The sequence below is a fragment of the Heptranchias perlo genome, chromosome 29 (genome assembly GCF_035084215.1).
Source record: "Heptranchias perlo isolate sHepPer1 chromosome 29, sHepPer1.hap1, whole genome shotgun sequence".
NCBI lineage: Eukaryota > Metazoa > Chordata > Chondrichthyes > Hexanchiformes > Hexanchidae > Heptranchias > Heptranchias perlo.
This window is the reverse complement of record NC_090353.1, coordinates 32511059-32532858: the sequence shown is the minus strand read 5'-3', so window position 1 is coordinate 32532858 and position 21800 is coordinate 32511059. Positions and strand designations below refer to the sequence as shown.

General features: G+C 44.0%; 1 protein-coding gene across 2 annotated transcripts in view; it reads left to right on the top strand.

Annotated features, from left to right (window-relative positions):
* The window catches only part of LOC137299580 (CUGBP Elav-like family member 4), a 314894-nt gene that overhangs the window by 274556 nt on the left and 18538 nt on the right, over positions 1-21800 (top strand). For both annotated transcript variants that reach the window (XM_067968429.1, XM_067968428.1), the window contains exons 5-6: positions 946-1025; positions 6267-6413. In XM_067968429.1, the coding sequence (XP_067824530.1) occupies positions 946-1025; positions 6267-6413 (227 nt within the window). The remainder of the gene's footprint in view (positions 1-945; positions 1026-6266; positions 6414-21800) is intronic.

The window sequence follows — 21800 nt, the reverse complement described above, 5'->3', positions numbered from 1 at the left end:
AGTTGAAAATGATACCAGAACTGAGAGGTTATAACTCTCCGGATAGACTGAACAGGCTGGGGCTCTTTTCTCTAGAAACTAGAAGGCTAAGGGGTGTTCTAATAGAGGTCTTTAAAATTATGAAGCATAGAAACATACAAAATAGGAGCAGGAGTAGGCCATTCGGCCCTTCTTGCCTTCTCCGCCATTCAATATGATCATGGCTGATCCTCTATCTCAATACCATATTCCCGCTCTCTCCCCATACCCCTTGATGCCTTTTGTGTCTAGAAATCTTTCTAGCGCCTTCTTAAATATATTCAGTGACTTGGCCTCCACAGCCCTCTGTGGTAGAGAATTCAAATGAAGAGGTTCCACAGGGCAGACAAGACGTTTCCACTTGTGGGGGAGTCCAGAACTAATGGCCATAAATATAAGATAGTCGCCAATAAATCCAATAAAGAATTTAATGGAAACTTCTTTTCCCAAAGAATGGTTAGACTGTGGAACTCTCTACCTCAAGGAGTATTTGAGGTGAATAGCATAGATGCATTTAAGGGGAAGCTAGATAAGTACATGATGGAGAAAGGAATAACAACAACAACTTGCATTTATATAGCGCCTTTAACGTAGTAAAATGTCCCAAGACGTTTAACAGGAGCGATTATCAAACAAAATTTGACACTGAGCCACATAAGGAGATATTAGGACAGGTGACCAAAAGTTTGGTCAAAGAGGTAGGTTTTAAGGAGCATCTTAAAGGAGGAGAGAGAGGTAGAGAGGCGGAGAGGTTTGGGGAGGGAATTCCAGAGCTTTGGGCCTAGGCAGCTGAAGGCACGGCCGCCAGTAGAAGGTTATGCTGATATGGTTCGATGAAGAGCGATGGGAGGAGGCTTGTGCGGCCAGTTTCTGTGCTGTAAATTCCATGTGATTCCATGTTTGTTGTTCCCCCTGTTTTCTCTGCAGGTTGTGCATTTGTGAAGTTCTCCACACACGCAGAAGCCCAGGCAGCCATTAACGCGCTACACGGCAGCCAAACAATGGCGGTAAGTATTGCCAGGTCAGCTGCCGCTTAAGGAGACAGTACGACACTCTCATGGACCAGTTGGGCCGAATGGCCTGTTTCTGTGCTGTGGACTCTATGTAAACACTATGCGGTATGAGCTCCCTGTAAACTCAGGAAGTACTGTTTGTAGAATGTGGTGACACATGCTGACTGTATGGGCTGATAGTAGATCTGAACAGGTTGGAGAGAGTTCAACATGTGTTGTTCATAATAAAGCTCTTTAACTAAGTTAGCGAGGGCATGACTGCTTATACTGTTTACAGACAAGAAACCGAAATATCTTTTGATTTGCTTGCTATTTTTTGTTAGCCTTATTGCGTTGAATAAGACATTTGAAAGGAAACCAGGAAAGACACTTGCTCACACACCAAGGCAGGGGCACTGGTTGGCAGATGCCAAGGGCAAATTTTGGGCAGATGCCAGGAAATATTTCTTTATCGAGAGGCTAATCAATAGCTGGAACGGGGGTATCAGGTAGGGCTGCTGAGGCCAGGATACTAGACCTGGCAGCGCTCGATGCTGACACTCGTGGCTCAAAGTGGAAAGGGTTTCATTCCCTCGATGAGCGAAGAATCCACAACAACCAAAAAAATGAAGATAATCCAGGAGGCAAAACCCACGTTGAATGCAAAACTGATTATCTAAAGGCAATAATGAACTCATTTAGCTGGGTCTAAGCACAGAAGTACCTAAAGCACGGCAGTGCTAAAACCAATTATAAAAATACCCTTTGTTGTTCATTATTATCCACACACTACATTTCAATAGATTCCTTTTCCCGCAGAGGGATGAGCATTAATCCGCAAAGCTGAGAATAATATTTTGAAATGAGTACGTTCAGCTTTAATGGCTCAAGTATTAGGAAGCAATTTTCTGTGAAAGATACCAAGACACACACTGGCAGATAGCCCATTAACTAATTAAGCCAGCTGCTCGGTACCTGGCCTGGGTCCGTTGCCTTTAGTGCTCCCCAGACCTCCGTCAGTCTGAGTTGGCGATTTGTATCTTGGCGGGAACTCAGCCAGCGGTTTCTTAGGTCAGGCCATTCTCTCCACCCTCTGAGCCGCCCCTTAAAGCTGAGACTGAAGAGACATGTTCACAATGGTGAACTTAATGACGAGTGTACAGCCCGACCACATTATACAATTCGACAATGTACGGTGGAACTGTCTCAGTACAAAATGTGTCAATAAAAGCCCATTTGGTTAAGTGTCCTGTCCAGTGTGGAATCGAGTTATACAGGCCAGGAAGGTGCCAGGTTTTATTTCTAGTCTGTGCCGAGTTAACTCGTCTCAGCCCAGTTTGGAGATGAAGGATGGGGGTGTAGTTGGGGGGGTGGGGGGGTGCTATAATTGGCCTCAGCGTCCCCAAGCCAGGGAGAGGGACAAACAAAACCAGCGTTTCCCGCTCCTGATCGTTGTTCAGCGAAGCCTGTTGAAAAGAACACATGTGTGGACTTTATTTAAAAACGCAATCGGTCCTGGCTTGTGAATCCTCCCACGGTCAGATACTCTATCAACACTCACCGTCTAGGCTCACACAAGAAGAATGGCCATTTGAATGAGGTATTGGAAAAGGTCCACGGAACACCACCTTAACGAGAGTCACCACCTGCGGACAGGGCAAGAGAAAATTGGGAAAATGCTTTTCTCTCACTCCCAATGGAAAATCCTTTAAAATCCCCCCTGGATCTGGATCAGACTTTCCCTGCATTGAGTACAAAGTATCTATCTTCTAAGATTTCATTGTATTTTTCTATTTGTCTTCCTATAGATGTCCCTCAGTGAACATACGTGTAGAATAGCTGGGAAAATGGTCACATTAATGTTTGGCACATGACAAACGGTCAGTAGCTTGGTACAGTCACATAACTCAGTGCTCCATTTTATATTCCACATTCACGTGTGCAGGGGAAGTTTTCCTGGTGTCCCGTCCGACATTCATCCCTCAACCAACACCAACAAAAGACATTAACTGGTTATTCATCACATTTTCTGTTTGTGGGACCTTGCTGTGCACCAATTGGCTGCCATGTTGGCCTACACAACTGCAGAAAATATAATTCATTGCCCATAAAGTGCTTTGGGTCATCCTGAAGATGTGTTAGGTTCTATATGAATGCAAGTTCGTTCTTTCTTTAAATCTTTTACAACTAGGCAGAGAATAACAGAGGCTGAAAACTCATCCAATTTGCAATTTTTTAAAATATATTCTTTCATGGGATGTGGGCGTCGCTGGCGAGGCCGGCATTTATTGCCCATCCCTAATTGCCCTTGAGAAGGTGGCGGTGAGCTGCCTTCTTGAACTGCTGCAGTCCGTGTGGATTAAATACACAATGAGTCAGTCAAGATCTGAAAGAGAATGATAGGTTAATGATTTGAGCATCACCTTGCTGAAAGGCCCCACCTGAGATGTTAGGCAATCTTCCTCTCTCTCAAGACGCTGACTGACCTGCTGCATAGTTCCAGCATTTTCTGTTTTGAATCAGATTTCCAGCAACGAGCTGAGATAAAAGGGAGAAAAAATCTGCATTTATTTAGCACCATGTAACATTTCTCAGGAAAGCACAGCCAATGAATTATTTTGTGAAGTGCAGTCGCTGTTGTCATGTAGGTTAATGTGGCAGCCATTTTACACACAGCAAAGTCCCACAGGCAGCAAATGAGTTGACTGCTTGGGTAATCTGTTTTTGGTGGTGTTGGCTGAGGGAGAATGTTGACCTACTCTAATTCCAGTAGTGCCATGAGATCACACACGTGCAGACACACATAGGCATAAACACACACACGTGCAGACACACACGCACACAGACACACACACACACAGACACAAACATTTGCAAACACGCACACATGGGCATAAACACACACACGTGCAGATACACACGCACACAGACACACACACACAGACACACACATTTGCAAACAAGCACACATGGGCATAAACACACACGCGCGCAGATACACACGCACACAGACATACATGCTCAGACACACACACACACATGCATAGACACACATGCACAGACACACGCGCATGGAGACATACACATGCACACTTTCCATCAGGGGCCATCTGATAACAATTAGGAGCAAGAACATACGCTGAATTTTTCTCCTCCAGCCCTGGGGACATTGAGACCAATTTCAGCCACCAACCACTGCCCCACAGAGACGGCTGTAGTGGGCTCACTCAGCATAGATCAGAACGGTTCAGTATCACACTGCATTCACCAACCAAGCTATCTTTTTTTTTCAAAAAATATACTTTATTCATAAAATTTGTAGCAAAAACATACAATTCAGTTGTCATATCACATTCCAAACGTACACAATACAGATTATACAATTTGCAGGTTACATCAAGTACAGTTGAATGAACACATTGTGCATAATTACAGTTCATGACACTCTGGGGTGTCTCATTGCATTATACTCAATACAGATTATTGATTACAGATTCATTACAGGTACATTACAGATTCATTTCAGGTACATTACAGCAATTTGAATTTTACATTCTGCCCGGGGGGGTTTTTCCCTGATTGCAGCCCCTCGGTATACAATGGCGGGAAGGTCTCTAAATGGTTGCCTTTACCCACAGAGCCTTTGCAGCGGCCGCACCCAGCTTCAGTGCGTCCCTGAGCACGTAGTCCTGGACCTTGGAATGTGCCAGTCTGCAACACTCGGTCGAGGACAGCTCCTTGCACTGGAAGACCAGCAGGTTTCGGGCAGACCAAAGGGCGTCTTTCACCGAGTTAATGATCCTCCAGCAGCAGTTGATGTCTGTCTCGGTGTGCGTCCCCGGGAACAGCCCGTGGAGCACAGAATCCTGTGTTACGGAGCTGCTCGGGACGAACTTGGACAGATACCACTGCATCTCTCTCCAGACCTTCTTTAAAAGCCAACCAAGCTATCAGAGGAGCTGTGGTGTGCAACTCTGAGGTTGATATCAGGTTCAGAAAGTGTTGCATTCCCAGCATGAGACTGACACCGAATGTTCACTTTTATATTGTGTCTGGGTCATTCAGTGCAGTGCACAGTCTGTTACACCGTGAATAATGGGTGAGAGGGAACCATTAGCAGGAAAGAATCTCGTCGAGAGGTTCAGACAACACCATAAGTCACAAGAATGAAGTGCGAGCAGTTTCTTGTCATCAGAATCGCGAGATGATCATTTTTAATTTTAATCACTCCCACTCACTCATAAATTTTTATAATATACATATAGCAGTCTTATTTATAACAAAATAACTGAGCTCCGGCTTGTTCTGGTGCTGTTTGTGCGAGTGGGAGGAGGTTCATGTGACTGAGCTTTGCGAAGGGATTTTATTTTACTTCCGATGCAAAGAAGCAGGTTCTGATTGGCTGAGAAACAATTCAGCATTTTAAAACTGTCTTTCAGCCAATGAAAGTCCACTTTTTCAGAGCTTGCTCCCATTGGACAGTGAGGTCTGGAGGAAACTTATTTTTTAAGGGGCTAAACTTGGAGCCACAGATGCTGCGAGGACCCGGTTCTGAACGCCAGTCTGAGTTAGCTTACCTGGACTGCTACAATTGGCAGGAATCTTACAACACCAGGTTATAGTCCAACAGTTTTATTTGAAAATCACAGGAGAAAGCCTCCGAAAGCTTGTGATTTTCAAATAAAACTGTTGGACTATAACCTGGTGTTGTGAGATTCCTTACATTTGCCCACCCCCAGTCCATCACCGGCATCTCCACATCATGGCAATTGGCCTCAGTGCTACCAGGTTACAGAAGGAAAATTGACCAAAGTTTCTGCTCCTGGGCAACGACAGCAACCCCAGTGATGGCGGGGGGAGCGCAGCGTCAGACTGGGCTCTGGTGCCTTCCACAAACAAGATAGCCAGTTGGCGTCGATGAGCAGCGGCTCATTCAAAAGGAAATTGGATAGATACTTGAAGGGGAGAAACGTGCACGGTTATGGCGAAAGGGATCAACTGGATGGCTCTTTCAAAGAGCCGGCACAGGCACGATAGGCCGAATGGCCTCCTTCTGTGCCCTATCATTCTGTGATGTTATAAGAGTAGTGGCCACTTGGGCAGGGTATCGGAGGGTTGACTGTCAAAATGGCTAGTTCTCCAATGGTGTAAACTCCTTTGATTCTGTCCCTCAGTGAGCGAGCCCAGGTGATGGACACTGTGATCTGGATGCGTTGCTCCCTATAGTTGACGTATATTCTTTGTGTATATTTTCAGGGAGCGTCCTCCAGCCTAGTGGTGAAGTTTGCGGACACAGACAAGGAGCGCACATTGCGGCGCATGCAGCACATGGTGGGCCAGTTTGGGATGTTCAACCCAATGCCGCTCCAGTTTAACAACACCTACAGCTCTTACGCTCATGCGGTACGTATTTCTGTCAACCTCTTGGCACCGAGTCAAAAATCTCCTGACAGCAAAAAGGCTGGCGGATTTAGAATCTCTCAGTTCTCCTAACTCCTTTCCTCCCCGCCTCTCCTGAAAGAAAGAAAGGGCTTGCATTTATATCAGCGCCTTTCAGGATGTCCCAAAGCGCTTTACAGCCAATTAAGTACTTTTTGAAGTGTAGTTAATGTAGGAAACGCGGCAGCCAATTTGGGCGCAGCAAGCTCCCACACACAGCAATGAGATAAATGATCGGCTCACCTGTTTTAGGTGTTTGGTTGAGGGATAAATGTTGGGCAAGGACACTGTGGAGAAACTCCCCTGCTCTTTCTCGAATAATGCCGTGGGATCTTTTATGTCCAGCTGAGAGGGCAGACGGGGCCTCAGTTTAATGTCTGACCCAAAAGATGGCAGCTCTCCCTCAGTACTGCACTGAGAGTGTCAGCCTGGAGTATGTGCTCAAGTCTCTGCAATGGGACTTGAAACCACAACCTTCTGATTCAGTACTTTTGAAGTGTAATCACTGTTTTTTTTTTCATTCATGGGATGTGGGCGTCGCTGGCGAGGCCGGCATTTATTGCCCATCCCTAATTGCCCTTGAGAAGGTGGCGGTGAGCCGCCTTCTTGAACCGCTGCAGTCCGTGTGGTGAGGGTTCTCCCACAGTGCTGTTAGGAAGGGAGTTCCAGGATTTTGACCCAGTGACGATGAAGGAACGGCGATATATTTCCAAGTCGGGATGGTGTGTGACTTGGAGGGGAACGTGCAGGTGGTGTTGTTCCCATGTACCTGCTGCTCTTGTCCTTCTAGGTGGTAGAGGTCGTGGGTTTGGGAGGTGCTGTCGAAGCAGCCTTGGCGAGTTGCTGCAGTGCATCCTGTTGCACTGGCTTTTGTTGGGGTGCAGTTCCATGGCTGCAGGGAGCCGCAGTACCTAAGACAAGTGGCTGTTCTTCACGTGTGAGTCTGGATCGTAATTGTTGGCGGGGGTTATTAGACCACAGAGGGCATCACAGACTGAGCCTGACCCTACACTGAGGCTGATGGCAGCAGCCCAAGTGCTGTCCTGGCTGTTGAGGCAGTGACTCATTTTCTAATCTGGCCACTGTCGAATGTTCGACAGTGAGGGGTTCGCAGTCTTAACAGTACTTGGTTAGATCAGCTGCTTCATCAGCATGACTTCAATACATGCAAATAAGGAGTTTCCAAGCTTTATTGTCCTCTTGGGCCATGTAGGTTCTTTTTTTTTAGTTCGTTCTGGGGATGAGGGCGTCGCTGGCAAGACCAGCATTTATTGGCCAACCCCTAGTTGCTCTTGAGAAGGTGGTGGTGGGCCTTCATCTTGAACCGCTGCAGCCCATGTGGTGAAGGTGCTCCCACTGTGCTGTTGGGTAGGGAGTTCTAGGATTTTGACCTAGCTAAGATGAAGGAACGGGTGATATATGTCCAAGTGGGGATGGTGTGCGACTTGGGAGGTTCGTACCATGGACCCTCGAGGGATACATATAAAGTTTCAATCCATATTTGCATTAATTTGCATATCTCAAGTGGCTGGTACTAACAGCTGATTTAGGGTTTATCCATGAACAGGAACATAGCCATCTCTAAACCTCTAGGCCCACACGCCAACGAGTAAGAAATATCAGCAGAAATAGGGCTCAGGAGGCTGCAGGTGACCCACAGGTGTTATTTGAGATTAGTTTCCGCTCCCACAATGGCAAAATGCACCATGCAACACAGCGTGGCATCGAGTCATACAGCACCCAGTGCATTACCAACCGAGCCATTTGAGGGAGGAACAACATTAATTTCTGACGAGAGGTTCCACCCTGTAAATATTTCAGCTCACTGCATATTTGTAACCTATAATCTGCTTCTCCGGAAACAGATTTTACAATCATTTAGATTGTGCCTTGTGAAATACCAGAGTTTAAATTGTGACAAAGTCATTTTTATCTGCTGTGGGGCTGTGCCTCTCAGTTCTGGTATCATCCTGGTAAATCTTTTTTTTGCACCTTCTCCAGTGCCTCTATATCCTTTTATAATATGGAGACCAGAACTGTTCACGGTACACCAAGTGTGGTCTAACCAAGGTTCTGTACAGGTTTAACATAACTTCCCTGCTTTTCAATTCTATCCCTCTAGAACCATCCTGTTAACAGATGTTATTTTGCTATTGTTAGCAATACTTGTCAGCAATCATTTAATCCCTGTGTAAACATTCACATCTTAACACTGGTCATCTGGAGCCTGCTTATTATTGTGTCCACCTGTCAAATGACTGGTAGGGACTGGCCAATCTCGTGCCTTGTGATTGTAGCTTTTACGGCTAAAAACCCATTACATGAAAAAGACACCAATCAGGCTGTGATATTAACTTGCGAAATGCAACAGATTAAAGTGTCAACAGTGTAATAATACCCTGCGTCCATCAACAGAGGGCAGAGAGAGAAGACCAAATCCATGTTAAGCGACTCTTGCATAACATTATGGGTATAGTTAATAATACTGAGGAGAACTGCGACAAAATACAGGAAGATACTAATATACTGGCAGAATGAGCGTGTAATTGGCAAATGAATTTCGATATAGATAAGCGTGAGGTAGTATATTTTGCTAGGAAGAATAAGGGGACCACAAACTCCTTGGAAAATAAGAGTCTAATTGGGGTAGAGGGTAGAGGAGCAGAGGGACCTGGGGGTACAATACACAAATCACTAAAAGTAGCGGCGCAGGTTAATAAGGCCATAAAAAAAAAGCAAACAAAGCACTGCGGTTCGTTTCTGGAGGGATAGAATTGAAAAGCAGGGATGTTATGTTAAACCCATATAGAACCATGGTTAGATCACACTTGGAATAGTGTGACCAGTTCTGGTCTCCATATTATTAAAAGGATATAGAACCACTGGAGAAGGTGCAAAGAAAGATTTACTAGGATGATACCAGAACTGAGAGGTTATACCTATCAGGAAAGATTGAACAGGCCGGGGCTCTTTTCTCTAGAAAAGAGAAGACTGAGGGGTGACCTGATAGAGGTCTTCAAGATTATGAAAGGGTTTGATATGGTAGATGTAGAGAAGATATTTCCACTTGCGGGTGAGACCAGAACTAGGGGCCATAAATGTAAGATAGTCACTAATAAATCCAATAGAGAATTCAGGAGAAACTTCTTTACCCAGCGAGTGGTTACAATGTGGAACTCACTACCACATGGAGTAGTTGAGGCGAATAGCATAGATGCATTTAAGGGGAAGCTAGATAAACACCTGAGAGAGAAAGGGTTGTTGGGGTTAGATGAAGAAGGGTGGGAGGAGGCTCATGTGGAGCATGAACAACAGCATGAACCAGTTGGGCCGAATGGCCTGTTTCTGTGCTGTAAATTCTTTGTTATTCTGTGAAAGAAAAATGTACATTTATTTAACGTCTTGCTTCATCTCTCAGACAAGTCCCAAAGCGCCAAGCATTACAATGAATTACTTTTGAAGTGCAGTCACCATTGTTATGGAGGGGAACGCGATGGCCATTTTGTGCACAGCGAGATCCCACAAGCAGCAATGCGATGAGTGATTAGTTTGTCTGGTTTTTTTTTTGGTGGCCTCCTTTGGAGGACAGGATCTTGAAAAAAATGCAGCAATCCCTCAGTAAGGCATTAAAGCTCATTGGTGCTTTTATCTGAGCTAAGTGATGGTGATTGACTGCTCGAGGTTTTCCTGCAATCAATGGTACTCCTGAAAGTAAACTAATCGAGAGCTAGCACTGGTTTGTTGGCATCACTCTCCCAAAGTCCTGGATTTTATAGAAAAGTGCCTTATACTACAGAACCCCATTAAAAGAAGGGCTATTTTCTAACTGGATTCCTTTGCTGCCAAATCTGTGCCATCTATCCCGCAGGGGAGGATTCAGCAGCAGGTAGCTCCGCCATGTGCAAGAGGCAAGTCATCGAGTCAGTGCCAAAGTCGTGTTTACCAGTCTTTGCCAGTCTGGCCCCAACGTTGGGGGGCAGTTGGGACAGACGGGCACTGCCAGTACTGCACTGCTGACCTGTGTGAATGGGCCTGGAAAGTCAGCCTGCCAGCAGCCAAGATGGCAGACATGGCTTAAGTGCTGGCAATGGTGGTTGTTGATATATGCCACCACGAATGCACAGTGCTCTGAGGTACCCCAGGAAGCCCTCTATCAGTGGCTGGCTATATTACGCCTGACACTGAGGGAGAACTGCATTGTCGGAGGTGCCTCCTTTTGGATGTGACGTTAAACCGAGGCCCCTTCATCCCTCTCAGGTGGGCGTTAAAGATCCCACGGAACTATTTCGAAGAAGAGCAGGGGAGTTCTCCTCGGTGACCAGGCCAATATTTATTATCCTCAGCCAACACCACTAAAACAGATTGTCTGGCCATTTATTTCATTGCTGTTTGTGGGACCTTGCTGTGTGCAAATTGGCTGCCGCGTTTCCTACATTACAACAGTGACTCCTCAAAAAGTACTTCATTGGCTGTAAAGCGCTTTGGAATGTCCTGAGGTCGTGAAAAGTGCTCTATAAATGCAAGTTCTTTCTTTCCTTTTACTTTACAGTGTCACGTCTGATTCTGCTGCTGTTTGTTTCTGTAAGGTTATATATTACAGCAATGCAACTAAAGGCTGGACTGTAATATAAAGAGGGTACAAAAGGCTCCTGCATAATAAAATAACCTTTAATATAAAAAGAGATATTTTTAAAATTTCTGCACTGACATTTCAACAACAACAGCAACTTGCATTTATATAGCACCTTTAACGCAGTAAAACGTCCCAAGGCGCTTCACAGGAGCGTAAATCAGACAAAATTTGACACTGAGCCACATAAGGAGATATTAGGACAGGTGATCAAAAGAGGTCATTTTTAAGGAGCGTCTTAAAGGTGGAGAGAGAGGTGGAGAGGTTTGGAGGGGGAATTCCAGAGCTCAGGGCCTAGGCAGCTGAAGGCACGGCAGCCAATGGTAGAGTGATGAAAATAGGGGAATGTGAATGAGGCTAGAATTGAAAGATTTTCTAAACCTTCCTACCTCAAAATCAGTTTTTTAAAAAAATCATTTGAAAGAAATTGATGCCATTCCATATATTCTCATCAAAGGAAATCATTCCTAGAAAAAAAATCATTTCTGTACATTTAAACTGAGCAGTACAAACAGAAGCACAATGAACGGAGGCTGTAGCTATTAGTATTAGGATTGTAGTCACTAGAAGGCGGTGCTATTTGACTGAAGCTGTACAGTCTAAGTACTTGTTACTTGTGAAAATGATATACATTTTAAACATCCTGAAGGCAGCAGCAAGGCGTCCATCTCAGAGAATGAATAACTGTCATCTCTGCTCTTTTATTTTTCCACCCCCACAACACTGTTCCAGTGAAATTCCACTATAATTTTCACTTTCCTCCCATTCCTAATTTTAACAATTTACACTTCAAACAACCAAAGCCTCGATATACAGATTTGCCAGCTGACTCGCAGCTGCTCAGTCACTGATAGCCAGCTCGAGCTGATTTCGCGGCCTACCATTGTTCAATGACTAATGCCAACCTGACAAGTTGGCTAACTTATGACCACACTGGGATAATCGCTACGGTTCTGTTCCTTTTAGTTACATCATATTATACTTACATGACCATGAGTTAACTAATAGTAATTTTTTTTTAAGCTTTCCATATTTTCATGCTAGTCTTTTCTGGAATTTACTGAAAATTTATAGGGCAGAATTCCAACCAGCAGAGCTCGTGTGCGACCATTTAAAGTGCTCACACTACATTCCCATGTGCATTATTTTTAAGCAGGTGCCAATTTGCTCTAATCCAGATGTAAAAGTAATGTACAGAGGAACACAGTACAAACTCATCGAGCCTTGAACTATGCCGATCAAAATCGTAGAATCATAGAAAGTTTACAGCACGGAAGGAGGCCATTCGGCCCATCGAGTCCCAAAAGTTCTACCCTTACGTTTCAAAAAATGCCGTAATTATCAATTCACTTCTCACACAACTCACGACCCCAAAATAATGTTGAGAAATAATAATCTGGGGTTTAAAAGGTGCCCTAGACTCAGCTTGCCTGTTTCATTATCCACTGAAAGTTGTGTGTTGTTGACCAGTATGTTTTAATGCTGGAATCAATTTTAATTTTAGTCTCATATCTTCATCTGGAATCTTAGTCTCATTTCAGTTTTCAGTCTTCATAAGACAGATCTAATTTTAACCAAGTGACAAAAATACAATCATTTTAGTAAACCACTATTTTCTTCAATGAAAACAACAATGTTTACAAGCCACCAAACTAACCCTACCTTGGTGAAAATTCTCTTCATAACTTAGGCTTGGTAAACTTAAAACCAAGGTCATGCATTGAGCTGGGTCCTTTATTCCACCAAATAGGTTGCAGCATATCAAAATGCATGATCTGGCATTGTGTAATTAATAATGATAAATGGATTATGATTTGGAGCAATATGATAACAAGCAGGCTTCAGTGTGTTCCTTTCCTAACAGATTACCTTGTCAGATTTGTTAATTCAGTGTCAACCAGTTGACACCCTTCTGTTGGATACAATTGAAAAACAAACAACAACACACTGCAGCCTGGCTAAAAGAGGCTTCACAGCATAGACATGGGTGTCTTTCATTTCTAAAAGGTGACTTTGCAGATGGCTCAGTTGGTAAGTGCACGGACGACTGTGGAACTGTACCGCACAGACCAGTGGCGTCAACCATGTCTCAGTTGGTAACACTCTTGCCTCTTGAGTCAGAAGGTTGTGGGTTCAAGTCTCACTCCATGAGACTTGAGTACAAAATCTAGGCTGATGCTCCCAGTGCAGTTAGAGGGGACACCGCACAGTCTGGAGGTGCTGCCTTTTGGGTGAGACGTTCAACATGGCACTATTTGAGGAAGAGCAGAGGATGTCTCCCCCGGTGTCCTGGCCAATACTTATCCCCAAAAAACAGATAATCTGGTCATTGTTACATTGCTTTTTGTGGGACCTTGCTGTGTGCTAATTGGCTGCCACGTTTCCTACATTACAACGGTGACTACACTTGAAAAATACTTTATTTCTGTAAAGCGCTTTGGGACGTCCTGAGGTCGTGAAAGGTGCCATATAAATGCAAGTCTTTCAGTATGCTCCCAGCTTTAATCTGTGGTCTGTGTTAGTTGATCTTAGCTGATGTGCCAGCAGCAGATGCTACAGTTTGATTTCAATGTCCCTGGACCAGAGAAGATTAAAAAAATCATCAGTCAGGGTGTCCGTTCCCGATCCCAATCCCTGTGTGGAACGTGTGTGAGTATGAAGTCACAGTCTAGGTTCACGCATACAGAAAGCCCACATGGGTGAGGTTACTGGAGGGCTCTCTTTGCTGGCTGTAAGGAACCCACATGAGTTGGGCACTTCCTTGAGTTCACAACACAAGACCACACCTTTCAACGTGCAGTGTGTTGAGAGGGTGGGATTCAGGTTGGCATTTAGGGTGTGCATGTGGCTTTCTGTAGAAAAATTGAGATCAACTGATTTTGCCAGCCTGGGACTCTTGTGTGGCACTGTTACCATTTTCCAGTCGCGCTGTTTAATGAAGGTGCGTCTTGATTAAAACAGGACAGCTGAGAAGTATGCACAACCACTCCTAAATTAGCACTAAAATTGGCAATCTAACTGTGCGGGTAAAGGGATAGCTGGCATGAGAAATAGGAAAGGTGACAGTGGTACGGGTGGTTTCTCCTTTGAGGCTTGTGGGTATGGTTAAGGCGCATTGTTGGAGCAGAGTAGAAGGAGTTAACTCGCATCTAAGACATGTTATACCTGACCTTGAAATACTTGATGCTGAAACGGGGTGCCTGAAATGGACAAATGTTCCATTTTCCAGTGTTAACAAAAAGCACTTGGATTTATGTGGGTACAGTAGCCTAGCAGTTATGGTACTGGACCAGTAACCCAGAGTTTGTGAGTTCAAATCCCACCATGAAAAGTTGTGAAATCAGAATTTGCCCATGAAAGCTGCTGGATTGTTGTAAAAACCCAACTTGTCCACTAATGTCTGGCCTACTTGTGACTCCAGCCAAGTAATACATGTTTGACTCTTCATGCCCTCAGGGCAACTAGAGGTGGCCAATAAATACTGCCTTGCCAGTATTGCCCACATCCCAAGAACAAATAAAAAAAATCAGTAATGCTGTTCACATAAAAGAAATGTTCGAGAGAGCTTGACAAGACAGAAGTGCACACTGAGCAGGGGCAAAGTAATGTGTGGAAGGCCAAAGACATGGTCAAGGAGAAGGGTTTTCAGCAGATTTCCGTATGCAGAATGTGACGTAGTGAGACAAAGTGGTTTTGGGGACAGAAGTCTATAAGGTGGGGCCATGGTGCCTGAGAGAATGACCTCCCAATGTGAAGCAAAGATACAAGGTCTGGTGTGGAATTAGAGGGTGAGGACAGATCTCAAGCTGTGAATCCATACAATAGAAATGGAAGAGTCGTCCCCGAAATTCCTCACCAGGATACTAATGTACGAACAATGAACAACTTTATCTGAAATTTTTGAATCTGCTACTTTGGTAAAGGCTTTAACCCATTAATATGAGGCAGGTTTAATGCCTCCACTAAAATAGCAGGTAGGAGGGATTTCAGACAAACACGTTACACCAGTACCGCAAGACGGAATTTCAGACTGCTTCGAGGCACTAAAGCAAAGCAGAAAGGGTTAATCGTCCTGTCCCTTTGAACAATAGAGAGCTGCCTATTTTCAGCTGTATAACAAACATTATTTATGCATATTAAAAATGACAAATATCCATACTTCATAATGATCCACAGAGTGCTGCTGACATCATCCAGACAAACCAGGAACAATCACCCCAATAAGCAATTAAAATGCATATCAGCAAGGACCCATCAGGTTCCATTTCCACACTAATTTATCTTGGTAAATAGACAACGGATGTCCCTCATTCATCAAGATGATAAAATTATGCAAATGATAAATGAGTTTATAGATAGCTTCACTGCGTCTTGTTTTAATGGATGATACAACGCAGATGATGGTTCTGTCAGGCACAACCCAGGCGACTTTTTCCCTCTCTCTTGCTTATGTGACAGTCTTACTAAACATAAATAATTGTTTATTGAAGACAAGGCTCCTAATTTAGGGCAACGTTTTGTGTGTTTTTAATTTGCTTTTAACGCGTTGCAGAGAGAAGGGAAATTGTCACTCAGGTTCAACTCAGTTATAGGGAAGGTAAAAATCCTCTAACATTGCATCTGCTGGCTCCTTGCAGCGTTGCTGAGCAGAGCTAACCACACACCAAGCTGGGACTTCTTTCCCAAGGGTGTATCCTACAAGTTACTGCCAGGGATGTTGCCATATTGGTGTCAAATTTTGCTTGATAATCGCTCCTGAGAAGCGCCTTGGGACGTTTTACTACATTAAATGTGCTACCAAACGGAGGTATTTGGGTTAAATATCTCTGTTAAAATAGTGGGGAGAGGAATCTGGTAGAAGAGTGCAATAACATCCCCGGACAGTACTCTCTAGTCTCTATTGAGATATTCTACCCAATTCGGGAATCCTTTTGACGCAACTTCTGTGCAAATAATTCTATACTTAAAAGGCTAAGAGGAGGTTTAATAGAGGTTTTCAAAATTATGAGCATTTCTGATGCAGTGAATAGGGAAAGACTCTTTTCTGTACTTTGGGAGACAGACACAAAGGGTCGCCAGTTTAGAATTGACACTAAAACAGTGAGCAGAGAGATTCGGAGAAATTTCTTGATGCAGAATTGTTAGAGCAGGGAGGTAAAGATGAGGTAAAGGACATTGCACCTTTTAAGGAAAAGGTGGATAAATATTTGAATAGAGACAAATACAGAGCTATAAGGAAAGAAAGAAAGGAAGACTCGCATTTAGAGCAGGGCAGTGGGATTGTTGGATTGCTCTAGCAATGAGCTAGCACAGACACGATGAGCTGAGGGGGAAGAGAGGGAAGAGAGAGAAAGAAAGAGGATATCTTAGAATAAAGAAGACTACGCCAATAAATTGGGTTTCTCTAAACTTCCTCTCCTCAGTATCATACTTGGCATAAGCCAAGAGAGACCAATCAGTGGCCCATGGGCCAAGCTCCTCCAATCTAGCCACTCATCCCTATTTACGAACATACAAACATATAAAGAAGGACTAAACCAAATGGTCCATCCAGCCTGTACCATCCAGACAGGGACCGTAATTCCACGCTCTCCTCCAGTCACGCAATCTCCTGCGGAGGAAAAATTTGCCATTATAACTGTCAGCTTCATTCCTTGGCAGCATTTTTACCTCTGAGTTGGAAGGTTGTGGGTTCAAGCCCCACCCCAGAACTGGCTGGCACCAGTGCAGTACTGTGGGAGTGCTGCACTGTCGGAAGTGCCTTCTTTCGGATGTGACCTTAAACAGAGGCCTGTTCAGGTGGATGTAAAAGATCCCATAGGAGATTTTTAGAAAAAGAACGGGGAGTTCTCATGCTGCCCTGGTCAACATTCAAACATCATCCAACACCACCAAAACAAATAAACTGCTCACTTATCTCATTGCTCCTTGTGGGACCTTGCTTTGTGCAAAACGGCTGTCACATTTACCTGATTAACAACCGTGGCTGAACTTCAAAAATAATTAATTGGTGGTGTAGCACTTTGGGACATCCTGAGGACATAAAAGGTGTTGTTTCAATTTCTCCCATGTTTCTTATTTGCTGATTGGTTTGAATCATGTGGACCTAGAGGTTTGATAGGGCTGTTTTCAGTCCTGTTGCCTCATCGGTGGATAAATGCTAAATCGGAACGCCGAGATCCGTTAGTATCATCGACTTGAGATATTTGCAAATTAATGGGAACATTGAATTTAAAGTTAAACTTTATACATGGCCCCAGAGGTGCCATGATACATCCCTAAACATTCAATAAAGATAAATGACATACAGGGATGTCTATGTCGGGCGAGGATTCTCCATAATCTAAAAGATTCTTTTGTTGCTGTTGGAATGTGATTACTTAAGAATATATGTATATTCCAATGAGCTGTGAGCTAATCACGTCATTGAGCAGTGCAGGTGTTGCTCTCTCTGTTGGTACCCTGTTTCATCATTGGCTGTTTGATCAATTTTCAAAGTTTCTTTGTGGAATCTTTGTTCTTGGTTTCTTTTTGTTGTGCTTTTTGTTTTTGTGTTGTGGGATTAATCTGTTTTCCATTTCTTGCGGTAGCTTTTATTTACCGTGGTCTTGATCTGAACTCTTAGGGATAAAACTTCCTCTGCCGTGCTCTACATAGCAAAATCAGAAATTTGTTTAATATCAAAAAAATCGCTAAAAGAAAGAAACGCTTGCAATTCTATCGCGCCTTTCATGACCTCAGGACTCCTCACAGCGCTTTACAGCCAAAGAAGTACTTTTAAGAAATAAAGTACTTACTGTTGTAATGTAGGAAACACGGCAGCCAATTTGCACACTGCAAGGTCCCACACAAAATCAGTTTTAGTGATAAATATTGCTCAGGACACCAGGGAGAACTCCCCTGCTCTTCTTCGAAATAGTGCCGTGGGATCTTTTATGTCCACCTGAGAGGGCAGATGGGGCCACAGTTTAGCATCTGATCTGAAAGACAGCACCTCCGACAGTGTAGCACTCCCTCAGCCTAGATTTTGTGCTCAAGTCTCTGGAGTGGGGCTTAGAACCCACAACCATCTGACTCAGAGGCAAGATTGCTACCCACTGAGCCAAGGATAGCACTAGCATCAACATTCATAACTGAACGTCAAAGGTGCATTCCAATAGTTTAATGGGTATATATTTTATGTGGCGTGGTTCTGAGCTATGCAGGTTTCCAGCACCAATCTCTGGTCTGCGCTAAGTTAGATGATCTCAGCCGAGCTAGTGGTAGAAACACTACATTTGGCCTTGTTGTCCTTGGAGTTGGGGAGAGTTGGGTTGCTGCTTCCGATCACTACTCAGTGGCTTCCGCTGGAAAGAAGATGCTGGGTTGGGATGGGAACAAGCTTGGCTGTGTGGCCTCCCACTGTCCATTTATATAGCACCTATAACAACTGCCATTTATATAGCACCTTTAATCTAGTAAAACGTCCCAAGGAGCTTCACAGGAGCGTTATCAAACAAAATTTGACACCGAGCTACATAAGGAGATATTAGGACAGGTGACCAAGGAGCGTATTAAAGGAGTGGAAGTAGAGAGACGGAGAGATTTAGGGAGGGAATTCTAGAGCTTAGGGCCTAGGCAGCTGAAGGCACGGCCACTAATGGTGGAACAATGAAAATCGGGGATGCGCAAGAGCCAGAATTGGAGCACAGAGATCTTGGAGGGTTATAGGGCTGAAGGAGGTTACAGAGATAGGGAGGGGCGAGGCCACGGAGGGATTTGAAAACAAGGATGAGAATTTTTAAAACGAGGCGTTGTCAGATCGGGAGGCAATGTAGGTCAGCGAGCACAGGGGTGATGGGTGAACTGGACTTGGTGCGAGTTAGACTACGGGCAGCAGAGTTTTGGATGAGCTCAAGTTTACAGAGGGTGCAAAGATGGGAGGCCAGCCAGGTGAGCATTGGCATAGTCGAGTCTAGAGGTAACAAAGGCATGGATGAGGGGTTTTAGCAGCAGATGAGCTGAGGTAGGGGCGGAGACGGGTAATGTTACTGAGGTGGAAGTAGGCAGTTTAAAGATTTTTCTCCAGCAAACCAACAAATAAAAACGCACTCCATCCAGACCTTATTTGTATAAAAACGGTGAAAGTTATTATTGCCACTGATCGATGAATTAGTATCAAGGAGACATAGATTTAGGATTAGTACTAAATGGGTAAATAATTTTTTTCACACAAAGGGTTGAATGTGCAGCAAGTGATTATTAATTCAATTGCAATTAGATAAACACTTGAAAAAGGAAAAATATTTAAAGTTGCAGGAAAAGACCAGGGGAATAGGATTAGAGTAGGTAGCTGCGACATGGAATTTGCACTGGTATGGATACAAAACAGTCTCCTTTAATGTGCTGTAATTCCTATGTGGAATAAACTGGTTGTGAGATACAGTTTGAGTGCACAGAGCCATTAATACCACGAGATTTGAAAATGGTGAGGACAGTTTAAAAAAAAGACCTTCCACAATTGCCAAGAACCCATTAATCAAACACAGGGCACACTCCAGTGAGCGACTGCCTAACAATGCTTGACAAATATAGTGTTGTATATAATAGGGGAAAATGTTCCAAAAGAACAGGGAAGAAAATCCTTTGTGAAAAGCCAAAATGAGCACAGCCTACCAATAAAGCCAGGAGTTATGCAACAGTAAAAGCATATTCATGTTGTAATCTGGGCATGGTTGCCAGTTTTGCATTGGCTGATTAGTGCCAGCTGCCTGATTTACACTGCTGGCAATCAGCATCGCAGCCGCATTGGTGTCATTTATGCGTAATGTGTACAGGCGTATGTCAGGTGCTGCAGGCATGCACATTATAGATGCCGTGCACATGCATAAATGCCATTTCTTGCGGGCGGGGGGGGGGGGAGCTGCTGGAATTGGGTTTAATTGGCACCGGGAGCAATTCAGAATCCAGAATTTCACAAAGCTGATGCTGGCAGTTGCTAAAATAGAAATCCACAATAACGGGGCATTGCTACACTCTGAACTTCAAGAAGATATTTCAAATGAAACTCGTAAAGTTGCCCGTGGCATTCCCCACACAGTAAGTGTTTTTTTGTATATAAAAGATGGCGATAGAGCAGGAGAGTGGGACTAATTGGATAGCTCTTTCATAGAGCCAGCACAGGACATGATGGACTGAATGGCCTCCTGCACTGTATGTTTCTATGGTGACCAAGTTGTGGGGGGGAGGGAGGGGGCGGAGAGACATCTGAAACTCACTCCTTGGCACCACCTGGTGGTCAGATCCTGTAACCACACTGTAAATTTAGCCTAACACACTTGAATGGAAAAATATATTGCATAATTTACAATGGGAAATGTTGACAAACATGACCAAAGAACATGACTACAGGAAGTGCACGCTCTATGCAAGATTTTCAATATATTATTGATGTATGTTACATTTAGCCTTGGTGTCTAGGGAGAAGAAAAAGTCAGCCAAGGTTCCCAATCCTCACTACCTTCCAGCTAGATATTGGGTGGGGACAGGATCAGGCTCAGCTGACAAGATAATACTGGAGGCGGAAGGCCATTCGGTCCATTTAATTCACCCATTCAGAGAGATCTTAAAGCCCCAGCTCCCCCATTGCAGCATCCAATTGTTTCTTAAATGATTCCAGGGTTTTTGCCTCCAATACTCCAACTGGACATTTATTCCGCATTTAATTGTTCTTTGTGTGAAGAAAAATGTATTGATATCTGTCCTACAAATAACCTTCTTCAGTTTCAACCTGTGCCCCAGTTTCATTTAAAGTAATTTTGTGTTAACTTTTTCTATACCCTTATATACCTCAACAAGATCACTCTCAGGAGCCTCCTTTCAAGGCTGTAAAACCCAAAGTTCTCCAATCTTCTCCCTTAACTCTGACACTGAGGATTAACCTTGTGTGGCTTTTCTCTACACTGCCTCTCGTGCTTGAATGTCTCTCTTGTTTCTTGGCACCGAGAACTGGGCACGGTACTCAAGGTGCGGTCTGACCAGATCACTATAAATTATGGCCATTACCTCCTCTGACTTTACTGTTTTGGCTGTGTAAATCAACAGGCTATTGGCTTTGTTGATTGCTGCTGTGCATTGGTTGGACATATTTAGTGTTGAGTCTGCTAAGACTCCCAGCTCTCTTTCAGCTTCATCTTTATCTATTGAAACACCGTTCGTGGAGAACGAATGTCGTCTTCCTGTGTTACACTTTAGATTTGTCTGCATTAAATTTCATCTGCCATTTTTCTGCTCACTTACACATCTTGTCCCATTCTTCCTGTGATTTCTGAGCTGCCTCTTCTGAGTCCGTTGCCTCCTCCTAGTTTGGTGCCATCTGCAAATGTGACCACGTTGCATTGAGCTTTCGAACCTAGATCATTTATGTAAATTAGAAACAGTAGCGGTCCCAGAATTGAGCCCTGAGGCATCCCACTCAGTAGTAGCCCTCTCCTTCGCAGTCTGACTTAACTCCTCCAAAAGAGTACTTCTTGTTTCCTACCCAACAACCAGTTTCTTATCCATTCCCTGAGTTTACTCTGAATCCTCACAGCTTTTAATTTAATTAATAGTCTTTCGTGTGGAACTTTGCCAAAAGCCTCTTAGAAGTCAAGGTATTGCACAGCATAAGTCCACTTGAGTTGTAACTTTTTCAAAGAAGTTAGGGAGGTTGAATGCATGATCACCACTGTTTTTATTGTACG